The sequence below is a fragment of the Cyprinus carpio genome, chromosome A14 (assembly GCF_018340385.1).
Source record: "Cyprinus carpio isolate SPL01 chromosome A14, ASM1834038v1, whole genome shotgun sequence".
NCBI lineage: Eukaryota > Metazoa > Chordata > Actinopteri > Cypriniformes > Cyprinidae > Cyprinus > Cyprinus carpio.
In genome coordinates, this window is record NC_056585.1 from 22,622,230 (window position 1) to 22,640,433 (window position 18,204).

An 18,204-nucleotide genomic window follows, 5' to 3' on the forward strand; every position below is an offset into this window, starting at 1 on the left:
TGTTTTTTTTCTGTTTAATATATTATAAAATGTAATTTATTCCTGTGATGCAAAGCTGAATTTTCACCATCATGACTCCAGTCTTCAGTGTCACATGATCCTTCAGAAATCATTCTATACTGATTTGCTGCTCAAGAAATATTTCTTATTATCAATGTTGAAAACAGTTGTGCTGCTTAATATATTTTTGGAAACATTCCTTTTTTTCAGGATTTTTTTATGAATGGAAAGTTTAATTTTAACCATTTTAATGATTTTTTTATATTATTTATTTCTTTACAACAACAAAAAATTACTGACTCCAAATAAGATTTTTTTTTCCTTATAAGATTTTTAGGATTAGACATTTTAGAGTCAAAGCCACATATAGATCATAAACATCAGTTGTGTTGTTATCTCTCAGAGACTGGCCTCAAATGATGAAAGGATCTTTCACGGGCAAGATGTGAGTGATCTGATGCCTCCAGTGTTTATGGGTAAGATCCTGTGATTTTCAGAACTAGGTCACAAGTCTTTTAAAGAACGCTGTTGAAATCTTAAGTAGGTTTCTAGTGTCAGATATTTTCAGTCATCCCCCTCACGTCCTCCAGTTTTCGCTCTGAAGGCAGTGGCAGTTCAAAACTTGAGGGGCTACATTTTTTTCTTTCTGTCTGAATGAGAGATTGGGTTCTCAGTCAAGAAACCTCAGCAGGTTCTAACCATGTAGCAAGACACTGTATTGCTTAATAACATGCTTTCATTAAACCAGAGGAGAAAACAGCATGTGTCTATGGATTAATAAATGTCCTTATGGGACAGTGAAGGTACTAAGTCATGTATAGATGATGAAATGCTGCACAGGGTTTATTGATGGAATCTCATTGGCCAGCCAGGTCTTAAAGGGCGGAGCATGACTACAGTCTATTACAGTACAATGGGATCAGTGGATTACGAACAATCTAATTGTATTTATTTCACTTCATTTAATTAAACAAGTTCATCTTTTCTCTCCAGGCTTGAAAACTCCATGTGTGCAGATGACATTTTTAAATGAGAATTTAAGGTCATAGGTCCACATTTTTAAGCAGTACTCCCTTTGTAACTCTGATGACTTGCTGTATCCAACGATAATAGTTACCAACTTGGGTGTACACTCCATACTTCCCTTTCTTGGCACATTCTTCTCCCCAACTGACAATGCTTGTGAGGAACCAGGTGTTGTGGTAGTGCAAGGCTTAAGGAGAATCCGAGGTTCCAGCAGAGCACTGCTGCTTTCCTTACACACTGTTCTGTCGACATAAGGCAACTCAGCCTTCTGTAAAGTCACTGCACTTCGCCCTTGGAAGCGCAGAAGGCCCCAACCGCTGACAGTAGCCAGAAATCCAGACTGCAGCAGTGAGTTGGAGAAGAGCATTAGTCCCAAGCAGATGGGACGTACATTTGGTGTAAACGGATGGGGCTGTGCAGCCTCAACAAGGAAATGTCATGATTGTAGGGGCTTACTTTGGAGTCGTAACGGGGATGTGAGATGAAACGGGTGACATTCAGATTCTGTTCTGTGCCTTCAGTCTTGGAGACGTCATGCTCCCCTGTGAAATATACAGTAGTTGTTTAGTTTAATAATATTATTAATAACTGGTCTTGGATCTGTAAAAATGTCAGAAAAAAATATCTACAGATTCTTAAAACAAGATAAATTTACTTGAGATGCAACATTGCATAAGGTTTTGGTAAGGGTCTCTTATGCTCACCAAAGCTTTATTTATTTGATTAAATAATGTAAAAACAGTAATATAGTGAAATATTTATTTGAAACAGAAATCTTAAATATGTAACATTATAAATGTCATTACTTTCTCTTTTTGCTTAATAAAAAAGTATTTATTTATTAAAAATAAAAAATCTTTTTGACCCCAAACTTTTGAACAGTAATGTGTATATTTAAATAATACAATTTACAGATACAATTTGTCATATTTATAAGCTATATCTTAATATTATTTTATTAAATCTGACAAATTGTACTAAAATGTAAAAGAAACAATATTTTCTAAAAACAAGCCTTTGTAATCTTTTAACTTGCTTAAGGATGTTTAGATATTTTTACTGAAATACAAAAAAAATATTGATGAAGAATTGAATGATGATGTGTAATATTTATGTGTAAGTATTTTTTAATATTTTTTTTTGTAAGTATTATTAAATATTTGTTTTCATATTTTTCTGTTTTTTTTTTTTTATATGTTTATGCTTTTTAATAATTATTTATTATTAGTTTTTTTTTTTTTTTTGTTATTGGTGTTATAAACTCTGATGTAGAAGGATCCATTCCTGCTTCCTACCAGACAGTGGGCTGCAGTAATGACCCATAACTGGTTGAGAATGGAGCCTCCACAGAACACCTGCCGTGTTGAGCGCGCCACCAGCGCCACCTTGAGATCGGCACTCAATTAGGATAAATGACATGATTTTGGGTGCACTAACAGATTGGGTTGTAGTAGATATGCCACTAACTCCATCATTTACTCATGGGTGATTTGATCAAAGACATTTTGACTGCTATATAATATGTGTCATCTTTATCTGCCAAGGGATTTCTCCAGGAAAAGCTAGATTGCCTCCAACAATAAGACTTTTATCTAAATTATGCTAGATTTCTCAAAATCTGTTCCAATGAAGACACAAACTCATCTACATCTTGGATGACCTGGGGGTGAGTACATTTTAAGCAAATTTTCATCTTTGGGGCGAACTGTTGAGATCTTCTCCTGTTTGCCCTGGGTAAAGATGACGGTAAATGATTAAACACACTCACCAACATAACCTGCCCAAAACTCCATCTGAAAAACAGACCAAACACTCATTTGCTATATTACACAACACATAACAACTGACGAACCACAACTTGTCTACTCACTGTCTTTTCATCATTTTCCTCAAACAGTCCTGTGTTTGCTCACCTGTGTCTCCGCAAAATGCTGTCAGCTTTCTCCCCATCTAGTAACACAGATCCTTTGGCTATTGCAGAGTTTGAGAGTTTCTAATCTTTACTGTAGGTGTACTAATAAAAGCATATATGTGAATATGATTATTAACCCTCAGAAAGGCAGAAGGCAAATGCCAAGTGTGCCTGCTATGTTCTCTGTCAGCTCTTAGAAGTCTGATTCATCAGAGGTATACAGGTCCTTCTCAAAAAATTAGCATATTGTGAAAAAGTTCATTATTTTCCATAATGTAATGATAAAAATTAAACTTTATATATTTTAGATTCATTGCACACCAACTGAAATATTTCAGGTCTTTTATTGTTTAATCCTGATGATTTTGCATAGTTTCATGAAAAGGTTCTCTAAACGAGCTATTACCTAATCATCTGAATCAACTAATGTAACTCTAAACCACCTGCAAAAAGATTCCTGAGGCGTTTTAAAAACTCCCAGCCTCTGGTTCATAACTCAAAACCGCAATCATGGGTTAGACTGCTGACCTGACTTGCTGTCCAGAAGGGCCATCATTTGACACCCTCAAGCGAGAGAGGGGTAAGACACAGAAAGAAATTGTCTGAACGAATAGGCTGTTCCCAGAGTGCTGTATACCAAGGCACCTCATTGGGAAGTCTGTGGGAAGGAAAAAAGTGTGGCAAAAAAACATGATGCACAACGAGAAGATATTAAGACCGGACCTGAGGAAGATTTGTGGAGGAAGGACCGCTCCGACCCTTTGGGGGACCTGCGGGAAAGCAGTGGACGAATCTGGAGTAGAAACATCCAGAGCCAACGTGCAACAGGGCATGTGCGTTTTGAACCAGAAACGCAGCTCTTGCGGCTGACCTGGGCTACAGAGAAGCAGCATGGACTGTTCCTCAGTGGGTTCCAAAGTACTCTTTTCGGATGAAAGACAAATTTTGTCAGTCATTCGGAAATCCAGAGTTGGAGGAAGACTGGGAGGAAGGGAAATGCCCAAAATGCCTGACGTGCAGTGTCAAGTACCCACAGTCAGTGATGGTCTGGGGTTGCCATGTCAGCTGCTTGGTGTTGGTCCACTGTGTTTTATCAAGGGCCGGGGTCATGCCAGCTAGCTATCAGGAGATTTTGGAGCACTTCATGCTTCCATCTGCACAGAAAAGCTTTATGGAGATGAAGATTTCGTTTTTCAGCACGACATCGGGCACCGAGCTCACAGTGCCAAAAACCACTGGTACAATGGTTACTGACCCATGGATTTACTTGCTCAATTGGCCTGCCAACTCTTGACTGTAGAGAATCGTGGGATACTTGTGAAGAGAAAGTTGAGAGACTGCATCAAAGACCCAACCAATGGATGGAGCTATAGGCCGCCTTATATCCTGAGGAGTCCATTAAACCTCAGCAGTGGGCACAGGCGGATTGCCTCTCATGCCAACGCCGCAATTAAAGCAGTCATTTCTGCAAAAGGATTCCCATGACCAAGTATTGAGTGCATACTGAACATAATTATTTGAAGGTTGACTTTTTTTGTTTAAAAACACTTTTTCTTTCATTGTCGGATGTGAATATGCTAATTTTTTGAGAAGGAATTTTGGGTTTTCAGCGTATGCCACCAATCATCATTAAAACCACATTAAAAGAACTATTTCAGTTCGGTGTGCATATGAATCTAAACTATATGAAAGTTTAATTTGCTAGCATTACATTGGAAAATGTGCACTTTTTTCACAATATGCTAATTCTTTGAGAAGGACCTGTGTGTGTGTGTGTGTGTGTGTGTGTGTGTGTGTGTGTGTGTGTGTGTGTGTGTGTGTGTTCGAGAGTCCTTGGCATCAAAAGTTTGTTCGAGAGTCCTTGGCATCAAAAGTTTCAATAAAAATCTCCACTAGATGGTGCTGCTGCTTCAATTGGTAGATCAATAATGTAACTGTTAGATAGCTTCCCCCTCTTGAATCAGTTTAGCATTCACTGGTTTCTTCTGTCACTATTAGAGAAAAGAGATGCCACTAGAATGTGATGAAATATGCAGTACTTCTCTATCATGTTGAAAGCATTATCGTCTATATATATTCTCCACAGATGGGCCCTGGATTGAGGACTGTGGGAGGGGCTGGATCAACATGTTGGAGAACAGCCCAGTCTACGCTTCAGTTCCACTGTAAGTGATCTCGATTTCTTCTCGCCCCTTGGGAATCTGTTATCTTCTCAGATGGAGCTTTCTTATTGACTGTGGGCTTTTCGTTTTCATCCACCCATTACGGGGCTGAATTATTCATTTCTAAGTAATTAACACTGGCCATCAATCCCACTGTATGAGTGCCAATCAATCTGTAACTGAGAGTTAGATTTCATTGCTGAGATGGGCTTTGGCTCACAGCTTCTCAAGCAGCAATCAACAGACTGTTATTGCAGCTATAAGAGCATGTGTAAATTGACTACATTACTCAAAACTTTTTTCATTACTGCACTTAATGCTTGGAAAAGATTTACCCCCAGTTAGCCTTGAATTCACAGCCATTTTTAAAACCAACACCATCAGTCAGTGAAGCTGAAGTCTCTGACTCTAAGGGCAGAGCTATATTTAGACAAATCCAGACAACACTAACAAAAATTACTAAGGGATTACTATGTTTAAAATGTCATGACGTTCTGAAATGCTCGTTTATGATTGGTCCATTGCGCTATCCCTGTCATACATGGCAACATTGTACATCAGAGACAGTAACCTCAGATGACTTCAGTATATTATTGCAAACTTTGTCTCGTTACTAGTTTGTTTTGGACTTTGTAGTGGACTATTTTTTCCAACAGAATCTGCAAAATAATATAAGATTATAAAATAATTTCAACTCAAATCAATATGTAACCTGTGCATTTTTGGGGAGTAGCTGGCTAGCTAACAAAAATATGTTCTAAGAACATTATGCTAATGTTCTCATTAAATTATTGAAACGTTATTTCTAAATGTTCTCTAAATCATTCATAATGTGCGTTTTTTTATGTTTCAAAAATGAAACAATAGAAAATAAATGGAAAATAAATTTTCCTGGTTATATATAGGATACATTTCATTTGATCATTTTGCAAACATTATGGGAATGTTATTTTTGAAAGTTTTCTGAACATTCTGAAACAGGTAGTATCATAAAAAAACAAAGAAAAATGTCCAACTATAACGTTTAAAAAAAAAAAACATTCCATAAACTATAATGTTTTTGCACTAACGTTTTCAGAATATTATCAAAGACCAGATAACTTTAAACAAAAGTTCTATTAACATTACCGGAGCATTAGCCAAAGTTCTGAAAACATTTCTTGTTAGCTGGGTGTGTTGTCCAAGTCAAGTCCTAATCACTAGCTATTATTTTCTGCTATCCCTTTTTTCCCCTGAAATTTTAGGGTCTGTCCTAACACACACACACACAGTTTCAGTCTTTGCACTTGTTCACTTGTATACTTACATGACAGATTTTCTGTATTTTGGCCCAGGTTTTCAAGTGTGTGTTGCAAATTGCAAGTAAAGTTTTACAGAGCTTTACTTACACATTTTGATTTTCAATACTTTAAAATAAACTTCTAAATGTCTGTTCAGTAGCCCCTAGAGTACTGTAGATGGTGTACATTAAGGGCCCTGATACGCTATCATTTGGGAAAATGCAGTTTCTCTCATCATGTTTTGAGGTGGCATATACTTTAACCTCACTGGGCTGAAATAGCCTACATTGGGTCTTGGCCTGATACACAGCTGGTGTAGAGACTGTATAATGTTGTGAAGGGCAGGTTGGTGTGGTTATGCAGTGCATGTGGGAACTGAAGCTGATTTATAACACAGTACCACTGATTTTAACAGTGATGTGCGTCTGTCTGCCTGCCTTGTGCTGCTGGGAATTGGTGCCGTCTCCAATTAGATTAGAGGCTAGGCTACTGCGAAAGATCAGCCCTCTCCAGTAGAAAATAAAAATGTGACAACTGTTCAGTGTAATCGATTATGGAGAGCATTTTCACTCTGGGGAGGTAAGCAGATCGCAAAGGTCCCAGGCCTTGTGAACTCTGCACAGGACCTGTGTAGCTCATTAGAGTCCCTGAGCCATTTATATAAACTTATTTTTGGCCTCAAAAAACACTTGACTGGCTTGTAACATAATGTGCAGACAGAAGGGATTAAGAAAGATATGAGGAGGTGTGATTGTAAACAGGTACAAGACTACACTGTTCTCAGAGATGCTTCATGTTCCCTTGATCCACACTATGTTATTTAAAGGAAAAGTTCAAAATTATGTTGTAATTTACTCAGGAGATGTCAGGCACAATGGTCATGGTACTCTTCTCCATGATAGAGAATGGTGACCAAAAACACTGCAAAAGCAGTCCATATGATTCATGCACTATAATCATAGTCTGCTGAAGTCATGTAATAGCTTTGTGTGAGAAAAAGACTGAAATTTAACTTTCATAGAAAACTATATCTGCCTCATCTCACAAATATCATAGTTTTACATACATTATTTATTATAACATGGCACATCAAGACATGTCACATGATACTGGTTCTTGTTTGTCTTGTAACCGATCTGGATGCACCAAATGTACATATGCGCATATTCAAATTGCACAAATGAGATTTGTGGGCAACAGCAGCAGGGAAGATTATCTGGGAATAACTGTTCCACACAAGCTATTGTTTAAATTCAAAAGACTTGGAATGTAGTGTACAATTGTTCACTAGTTCTCTAGTTTGTTTTCTAATCTCGTTTTCTGTTATACTATATTGGGATATTCTTGTGAACATCTTGTGATATTCTTAATTTATAAATTGCTTCAGATAAAAGCTCCTAAAAAAAAAAATTTACATATATGGACCATTTTTGTGATACTTAAACCCTTTTTGTCCTTTTTTTTAACTTTACAGGCCCTGCATCTTTCAATACTTTTTTTCAGAAAAAAGTAATACAGGTCTGAAACAACGTGGGTGAATAAATCGTTACTGAATTTGAATTTTCGGCTAATGATTCCTTTAATAAGTTTGGGAACAGAGTACTTGTGTATAGCATTACTGTATATATGCCCTACATGTAGTATCCAGGACATGTAGAATAAGTATATCTGTATATTGAAGTTGTTTAAGATGAAACACTTAATAAAAGCACTAACTGAGGTTGAGTTTCACATGAATTTCTTCTTTTAGTAAGATTGATTACTCTCCAGAGATGGCGAGGCAGCAGGCCAGACCGCAGATATATAGCAGTGAACATCACATAGAACAGTGAGAACAGAGAAGCATCACATCAACAAGAAACGGCACAGAGAAGACTGAGAAAGGTTGTAATTACTTCACTTTGCTTTGTACGTTTTTAGAAGAAAGAGAGAAAAATAAAGTTTGCACCATCAGAGTTGAATGCAGACAGCCTAAGAATAGCAGGCTGTCTGAGAACAACCATCACATCACGCAGGAACCACAATCTCTGCCTCTGTTTCTGCGGTACCAGGGATTAGCCGTGACTCACCATGTTAGTCCTTACTGTTTTCCTCCTCGTCTGAGAGCGCAGTCTGGACATCAGTCACTCCTCACTGTGTGTTTACCCTGCTGGTACTCCTGCAGGAACATTGGAGTGTGTGTGCGTGTGTTTTCAATCACGGTAGCATAATGAACCAAAGCTATTATTCATGCAAATTACATATAATTTTATTAAAGAACCACTTTCAGAACATTTAGGTCATGCACTGGGGGCATCAAGTCTTGATTTCTGCTTTTGAAGTGACCCACAAACCACCATAATTAGTTTATCAGTGTACAGCTCAAGACAATAAAATGACTAAATATCTAAACTATAAATTACTACATATCTATTAAATAGCTCAACTATAAGATTTTTACACATTAAGGTTTTTAATGTTAAAAAAAAAAGTATATATAGGTAGACATATTTTAACAGAAAAAAATTGAACTTTTCTGTTAACTTTTCAGCACAAGCATATTTACTAATGTTATTTTAATTTAATGTCAAAAAAGCATATTTAATTTAATGTCAAGGCAGGCAGGGGCAAGTCATATTTTAAATGCGTAATTTTGATTATGTAATTTTATGCAATTTATTATTTGAAAATTGATATCATCTTTTCATGTTCTGCATTTTCATTTATTGCTTTGTGTTTGTCAGGTTCCCACTGAGACAACCATGGTAACCAGGTAACCATAAAGTGTAACAACAAACCCTGTATTTTAATGTTGTGTTCAATAAACTATATCATTTAATTACAGGGCAATATCAGTGGAAATGTTCAGTGTTCAATAGCTTTTAGTCAGGACCTCAAAGTATGTGCCTATTCAGAAATGAAAAAAAGAAGAAGAATTAAAGAAACAAACCTGTCCTGTGTCAGTGGCCTAAAAAGTGTGACAACTAGACCACTTCCTCCTTATACTCTTTGACCAGAGAATCATTTTCTATGTAATATGTTATGGTAGCACTGGTTATTTATCACAAATTTTTAATCAGTTTGAATCAGGACCGTGTTTCTAATCTCTCTCATGCTAGACATGGAAGCATCCCATTTGTTTTCTGAAGGTGAGTATAGGGGCATTTGCTGCTGTTGGCTCTGACATCTGTCTCCCTTTCCATCATTAAATCACACGGAGCGCCCCGACTCCCTTCATGTGGGCGCAGTTATAAATGGAACGACTGCAGGCTTGAAGGATCTGCCCATGCCTGAGCCTCCTGGACGTGGTCATTGACATTAATCTGGTATTTGTTCGAGTGCACCTCTGTTAATTAGCACAGTCATTCTGTGAATCTGAAATCTTAATGTTTCACACCCACAGCCCCTGTGCACCACTCCAGCTCAGCTGAATCTAAGCAGCTGACATTTAAACAATCTGCTTGATATTTAGTGAGAGGATGAAAAGAAATAGCTACTTTGTGTGCTCAAAACTGTAAACACATTTCTTTGGACTCTCTCTCTCTGTCTCTCAATCTACAGACCTGAGTTTGACACCAAGTCTGACAGTAAGTGAATATGTGAAAATCTTACTGACAACTGCTAAGTTAAAAGCTGACACTGAGGTGGTAGCCTTTTGAAAGGTACTATATGTCCCATTTAGGTACTGATATGTACACATTAGGTTCTAATATGTACCTTCAGTACTGATATGCACCCTTTAGGGGTAAATAAGGTACAAAAGTGTACCTTTTAATGGGGTACTGTCCCGTGAAAACTTTTGTAACTTCTTCTGTAACTGCAGCATTCCAGTTCTTATATTGGAGCATGGAGTACGATCTATGCTTGAGGGAATAATAACAAGAGGGTTGGAAGAGTATTTTATTAATTCCTCCTGTTCATTTGTCGAACCTGTCGAAAAAAATAAAATAAATAAAATTCCAACCAAGTCCAGTATCACGGGCATTACACTGCCTTTATCCCATCACCACAATCAGCAGCTGGTGATTACAGTGGAAGTGCAAATGCCATGTAATTCTGTGATGGCCCAATTCACAAGTTTCCAAACATTTTTAAATGCAGGATTTAATTTTGGACTGAAATTGGAAACTATTTTCTACCATATTAATTGTAAGATGATACTCAGCTTAGCTGTTAACATTTTTAGAGTGTTCTCAGACCTTCAGGATTCATCAAATGCCAAAACAAGACAATCACACATATTTTGTTTATTCATTATCATGAAGAAAAGTTCACGTTGTGCCTAACAAAATATCACAACACTTCCAGCTTTAAAACAGACTTTTTTCTTCCTCTAGTTTCTTCCTCAGTGTTTTTCCAGCCCTCTGCAACTCCCATGTTTGGACTAGTCTTCTGGGGATCAGTCAGGCCAGGGCACCACAGCTCCCAACACTCCAGGACAGTGCTACAATAAAGCCTAAAGTTTACCCATGGAATGTTAAACAGAACTCTGCACAAGGCTCTTCAGCAGAGATGAAGGTGTACAGAGGAAGAGACAAGCGGGAGATTTCAAGGTTCATGCCTGCTCATGCTGGGAGATATTTCATGTGTCAAGGTCAGGTTAAATCAATGACTTTCTGCCCTGGCCTTTCTTTATTTCTAAAATTCTTATATGTATCACCACCTTTTTTGGATTACAAAATGTAAACGGCACCAAAGAGTGTGACTGGTCTAAAACTATGGCAGATTTTCAGTGCTTATCAGTTTGAGACCAAATCTACAATCTTGGAGTCAAAACCTAATTTAAACCTGGAAATAGACAGGTAACTTGAACTACTTCACTAATTACATAAGTAAATTTGTGACACTGCTCATGTGACTCATTGTACAGACAGATGTTCTTGCTTCCAGTGAATCATCTCGGTGTTTGGATCATCTCAAATCATGCCGGAGAACATGATCATCAGGTTTGACACAAACTTGTAGAGCTCATGCAGCTTGAGTGAAGCCAAATACTGAGACATTTTGAAATCATTACTCATTTTTGATTTCAAAATATTGTGGAAGCATTTTCGTAAAAACGTTGTGGATTTCTGGACCCCACTGGAATATGGATTAAAATTATGTGCAGTTTTATGCTATATGCTTATTAATTATCATAGATGTTATGGTAAATATACATACACCATGGTTCGATCACACTCACTGACTGCCAGAAAGCTGTACAGTAGATCTCCAAAGGTTTGTGAGAGATGACTCTTTGGGAAGAAAATTGAGCCAGAAACCCAATGGGGTCAATTGTGCCAATTTTAGATGGAGGAGATGACAGAATTGTGGTGTCAGGTCAAAGATTTTGACCTCAATTCTAACAGCTGGCTGACCCCTTTGGGACCTGCCATTGCTAGCATATGTGCACTATACAGCAATGAAAAAAGAAGTGTTGATGTAGCAAAGAAATTGAAAATTAGAGATATCCTCTCTTAGGTATTTAATGAATACCTTTTTGGGTGGTAGGCAATAATTTACAGTGCAAAGTCAGCCATATGACCGTCATATTGTAGTAGCAGAATACTTATCATAACTGGAAATGAATTGCTCCTTAATCAGCCTTACCAAGAGCACTGGACATATCAATATTTACAAAATAAGCCTTCTAACTAAAACCTCTGCATAACAACAGTCCATAAATCACTTGCTCTATTCCTAAAACACTTTTCTCTCTGTCCCAGAAAATTATTTTAGGAACAATCCCAAAACGTCCTTAAAATGGCGTATTTTCTCATCCATCATTTGGTCTGTAAAAAAGTTTTCTATTTGATCGACCACCTCGACAAACTTGTTGATTTGAGATCATGGATTTATTTAAAGCGGTAAACTTATAAATACTGATATTAAATAAGACAGTGATAAGAAGTGTGTGTATGACGTCTTTGATAAAAATAAAACTTCTACAAAAGTTTGTGTTCTACAAAGTCACTTTGAAGTGTGTGCCTCCTCACAAAACAAGTAAGAGAAAATCATCATGACTGTGTCCTGGCTTTGTAAGTAAAGCTGCCATTAATGTCAATCTATAACTGAGTGTTCACAGCTGAACCTTTCTTCATGAACACTGGGATAATTGTTGCCCACATAATACTATTGTTCCAACCATTCATCAGCAAAAGCGTTTCAAGGACACCTCTGGAAATCAACACCCCTGACTTGGCACTCTGAAATAATTCATAGTCTTTAATCTTAACTACTATTATTTTACAGAGGCTGATTGAGTGACAGCACAATGGACACTGTGGGAGAATCACATCGGAGTTAAAATCAGGTAAACAATTAATATGACATATTTTGATTCAATCATGTGACATAAGTTTGATTGGCTGAAATTAGGATTGGTTTTGCTTTTGCTGCTTTTGGGTAATTTAGTAGAAGGCACTACCTGACTGAAAACATAGGGATATACAGGACACTCATACTTGGCAGGAATCTTCCCCAAATCTACCTTATATCAGCAGAAACTATTTTTAGTTACTGGTTCTGGATATCAATTGTTAATTTGAACAATGCAAGTAAATATTGTATAAAGTATGATGAGTCTGAAATGTTATGTGCGTTATCTTATTTGCCATCATTAAATTGATGATGTAGGCCTATATATTATTATTATATAACCTGCTGTCTAGGGAATCAGTCACTGAAAGACTGAAATTAGTTGATCACTAATCAATATAGCCCTAAACAAATTTATTTAGGACAGTAAATATAACAACAAACCAAGGTTACAAAAGTGATCTGTTGCATGATATTTATATGATCCGTGTAGAAATTCAAAAAGATGAAGTGGAATATTCAGTGCAATATTTTGACACACATTTGGTAATATTATTGGACATGTAAATTTCTCTTTACTGACAAGCATTTGCAGAATACTGAGATCATTTTTCAGATGGACGTTTTCATCAGGTCATCCAGCTGGTGACTCCTTTCTTCATTGATTAGTAGCACACTGACCTACATGACCTTTTCCAATATTGATCCAACTTTTGGAAAGCTGTACCTCTCTTTAATGCTTTCAGACCCAGCACAGAAAGTTCTTATGCATCTCTCAGTTCTCATGAATATAAATGACGAAGGATGAGGTCATTAGTCTGTTCTGAAGTCCTGATTTGCTACAATGTACTTGCAAAAATATGTCACTATTTTGCAGCACACATATTGTGTGGATCTTGTCAAGATGAGGAGCTGCCAACACAATATACTGTTCACCTCAATCCAACATCCAATTCTCCAAACAGGATATTTAATTGTAAAGATTCAAAGTGAAAAGTGTTTCTGTTTAGTAAATGTAATTCTTCAGTACATAAAAACTAGGCATTTATTGTTCCATATTATAAAAAAAAGCACACTGTTCAGCATTAATGCTGGTGATACTAGCAATGTGTTATTTCTAAGAGGACAATGACAGACTTGAAAGGAAACAATTACAACAAGAGACTTCCAACACTTTTTTTGTAAATAACTGTCGCTTTGCACTAAATCAAGCATTAAGTTTTAGTAAAACCCATAACTGCCTATCATATAGCACCATTTTAACAAATGTTTAAACAAGCATTAGCTGTCGGCTCAAATCTAGCAGATTTCATTGGAGGGATCTTTTTGTTTGGGCTCTGGATTTGACAGTCTCTGTGCATGTTAACAAGCTGATTGAGCATCAACAGAGAAACGATGAAGGACAAAGGGAGGTTACTATAGCCTTCAGCTCTCTCATGCTGGTATGTGAGCTCTGGCCTGACAAACTACAAACCCAGAAGACACACTGTGCTCAGATAAACCACTTTAACCCGCACGTCTTGGATGGCCTCTTTTCTTGCCTGCCATCTTCTTCAATTCTCCAAGGTGACTTTGTAGATTGCAACCTCAAAATGCCATCATTATTTGTGGAGGCAAACTCCCTTCAGTAAAACTTCCCTTTTGTAGGACTTATTTGCACACTTGAAAGGGAAGAGAAATTATAAGTAGCTTTAAATGACTAACAATATCTGTGGGGGGTCAGAAAGTTACATACTGGCGGCGCCTAAAGTGATTAGAATATATAAGTATTCTCCCAAAACCCTTGTTTATTGTATAATTTGGTTCCTTATTTATGATTTAACAAATGAGAATCCAGCACTGTCAGTTTAAAGCCCTGGACAGCGTCTTAAGAAAGTCGGGTCAATGAAACTTTGAAAGGCGTCCAACTGTCCCTAAAAATAGCAAGTATGGATCTTGAAACCATCGCCTTCTGTTTCCTTCCATTCTCAGTGCCGCAAAGGAGTGCAATCCGTCAGGTGATAAACACCGTCTGAACTCGCTTCTCTGTGAACAACAAGTTAGCAGATACTAAGAAAACCAATATTTCAAAGTGAAAGATTCGTGGTTCAATAGGTGTTGAAAGCGCACAAAGTGATCAGCAGAATACGTGGAGAATTTTAGCTATGCGTGTCTGAGTTACCAGAGTGGAAGACTGAACGAGGGCAATTCATCGGTCTTATGCCTCTCTTCATCGATTAAACAGGTAAGATTAAACATCTTTTATCTGAGAGACTGTGCCAGGACTACATTTAAGACAATACGAAATCATATTCGCCTCGACATTATTTACTTTGTCGACTTCGGACATTCCTGACAGATGCATTTTCACGGGATCGTATGCAGACTTCAAAACATGTGCATGCACTAAATCATTTTTATTGCATGCTAGATAGCCATAAATACAGAAGGAGCCTATATTTTCACATTCAAAATGGTGCATATATGTCAAGCATTCTTGTTTAATGGTTTTAATTAACTTCAACATCTGAATGTGTTTCTCGAGATATTGTGCAGTATTCTACTATACAAACTTTTCGCACATTGAAAGTAAATTACTGAGCCTTATTAGTTTCCCTTCGTGAATATTATGACAAGACTGTGCATAGTCCACTCCGGGGACTTTATTAATGAAGTCTACAAAAATCCTAAGCGTGTCATCTTTATAAAGATTTTTTTTTTTTTTTTTTTTTACCAGTGTATTTGATCAAGGGAATTTTAGGCGGATATCTTTGACAGGGCTACTTTAATGTTTCATAACTGTATTCAGAGGTATTTAGTCATCAGCCAGGGTGCCGCTTATACAGAGGCTGTCCTGGCGGGGGTTCAACTGGGGGGCGGGGGCGTTTCAAACGGATGTCCCTGGTGGCTAACATTGGTACCACATGTAGGAAAAAATAAAAATACAAAGTCATGCGTTTCTCTTGTGAGCACAAAGAGTTTGTTGTTATCCTACACTTTTGAGAAGAATTTGGGAAAATAGACTAAGGAAGACACGCAGACTTATTTCCACACCTTAGCCTACTTTTGAGGGCTTTCTCAGTAGCCCACAGCATTTCTCTCTCTCTCCTGTATCTTGACTTCTCAAGTCCTTTACCTGTACAATTCACTTTTAGCATGAAACAGCATAATTGTATGTACACAATTCATGTCCGTATGTAGGCTATATATAACAATTAAGACCAATTTCGGGATTGTGCAGGTTTGTTATTAGCATGCCTTTTTATTTTTCAGCCTGATGAATTTCGAGAAAAAAATGCTTACAATTTTAATTTTAAGTTAAGTTAAAAAGTTTTAAATTACATTTTATAGAATGATTATAACGACTTGAGGTAGCCTATTTGGTCTAAAATAAGGCCAGTAGTAGCCTTTGCCTATACTTTTTAAAAGCCTCCAATCTTTCATTTTTGACGTCCATTGGGGTTCCAGCTTTAATTAGGGCGATCAGATGAATGCTCTAATGGATTCATGAAATGGAGCTACGTTTACAGTTCCGTTCAATTTAATATGCGTATTGGAATTCGGTGATTGTTGGATTTTTTTTGCAAATCGCTCAAATCAAGAATATCTTAACGTAGGCTATATCTTTCCTGAAAATATCTATATTACACAGTTTTCCAGCGCAAACCATCTCTTATTATAGATTGCAGTGGTTACACTCCCTCTACATGCGATGTAGGTGTTATTTCGGTTTTGACTCACAACAGCCTATCTGTTGCTCACACTACAGCATTGCGTGTTTTACAACAGACCCAGTCTCTGCAAACGCTGGCAACAGGCTTGTACATTTGTGAATATCTCTGAATTACAGTATCAAAAGGTCAGGTGGTTCCTTAGGTTAAATCAGCGATCGCGTCCAGTGTGTCACAGCTGACGTCGACTGACACTCGGTGGAAGCCCCTCTCCTTCCCTCGCGCTTTTTGTTCTCCGGTTTGTCTCATTCGCGAAGCTTCGTCTTATTTTCATCACCTCGAGCTTCATGCGGGAGCCGTCTGTCTATATCAATGTGCATTAATGTAGGAGACAACGTGGAAGAGATAAGGTGAGATAACCTTGTTGATAACAAAAAGCACAACGTGAAGGTCTGCGTTTGATTGTGACATTGGCGGACTTGTTACAACCACGCGCTTTGTAAACTCGACTTCTGTTGTCTGTATGTTTAACTGCATTGACGGCTGTTGATAAATGTCGATAGAAGGTACGAGAACCATCACTTTTTCTCTGATGTTTAAAAAAAGCATGCACTTTTGTTTATTTACAGTGCGTTTCTTGCAGAGCTCTTATCTCCTCACCTGGAACCTTTGTTTTGGATTTGCCAAGGATTTCCTAAATCGAGAGTGGGTATACACGGCTGAAGGATTTCGGGTTTTAGTCTAAATCGGGATCTATACATCCAAACTGGGATCTATGAGCGGAAAAGTGGCTAAGCCTAAAGAAGAAAAGGATGCTTCAAAGGGTAAGAAGAGTCTTAAAGCGTCTTGATTGCTCACAGTAGCCTACATCACAGGTTTAAAGCGACCGTGATCTCATTCATCTCCCACTCGTTGCATTGTTGTCCAATTGTGAAAACATAAAAGCATTTATATAAATTGGCCGATATAAATGTAAAACGTTGATCCAGGGCAAACGTCTATGAGAAAAACGATTAGCAGCTCCGCCGAGTAACAGAAAACTGCCACCTGATAAAGACAGAAAATCAGCAGAAATTCAATTTAGTCTGTTCTGCAGAGATGAATTGTTGAGGCTGTCGCTTTAACGTAACCTGCGATACAACCAATGATTATTCTGTTGAATTTGCCTTTTTTTCTTCCTTGCAAAGTAAGGTAGGTCTGAGTAACTGCTCATATAGCTATTGATCACATTTGCAACAATCTGCGCTGTGTGATGACGCTTAATCGTTTGTTTGGGTAGCTACTGCGCTAATAACCTATTGCGTAAAATCGAGCTTCTGCATGTCTCTGAATCAGCCGCGCTTCAGCGGGATGTAAACTGGCCAACCATTGCCATGGCGACAAAGGGGCTACAGGGTTACCAAAGAACCCTCCGCGCGATTAATTGATGTGGTGTTTTCATTTCAGTTTACAACGACATGAATATGCTGTGCTCCTTTGTTCCGACTGATGAAAACCCACAGTGTAGTATAGCCTGATTACTTATCAAAATAAACCTGTCACTGTATATTAGGGAGATTGTTGTCACAGCGACAAATTGGCTTTGTTCCCTTTTGTAAGTCGCTTTTCATAAAAGCATCTGCTAAATGCATAAAAGTGAATGCAAAATGATCAAACTTAAGTTAAAAGCAACCAGCTTATAAATATATATATATTTATATTTTTTTATTGTTTACCATACAAAAAGAAAAAAAGAGAAACGCTCCCTCCCCTAATTATTATTATATTGATTAGAGTGACTGTCTTATTATTCCTTCCCCATCTTTACGCAGAGAAGAACAGACTGACAGCTTAGCATTATGTTATATAATTTCAAGATAACCTCATGTATTTTTTATTATTAGTGTTTATAGTAA

General features: G+C 37.5%; 1 protein-coding gene and 1 pseudogene across 6 annotated transcripts in view; one reads left to right on the top strand and one right to left on the bottom strand.

The window, feature by feature from the left end:
- Nucleotides 1-602: 602 nt before the first annotated feature.
- Nucleotides 603-1,700, bottom strand: LOC109053071 (annotated as a pseudogene).
- A 12,940-nt stretch (nucleotides 1,701-14,640) lies between these two features.
- The window catches only part of LOC109053053 (fibroblast growth factor 13), a 108,393-nt gene continuing 104,829 nt past the window's right edge, over nucleotides 14,641-18,204 (top strand). The window contains exons 1-2 of one of the 6 annotated variants that reach the window (XM_019070481.2): nucleotides 14,641-14,883; nucleotides 16,939-17,133. In XM_019070481.2, coding sequence (XP_018926026.1) covers nucleotides 17,085-17,133 — 49 coding nt within the window. In that variant the 5' untranslated portion in view covers nucleotides 14,641-14,883; nucleotides 16,939-17,084. The other 5 variants (XM_019070482.2, XM_019070479.2, XM_019070480.2 and 2 more) reach the window with 5 other exon arrangements.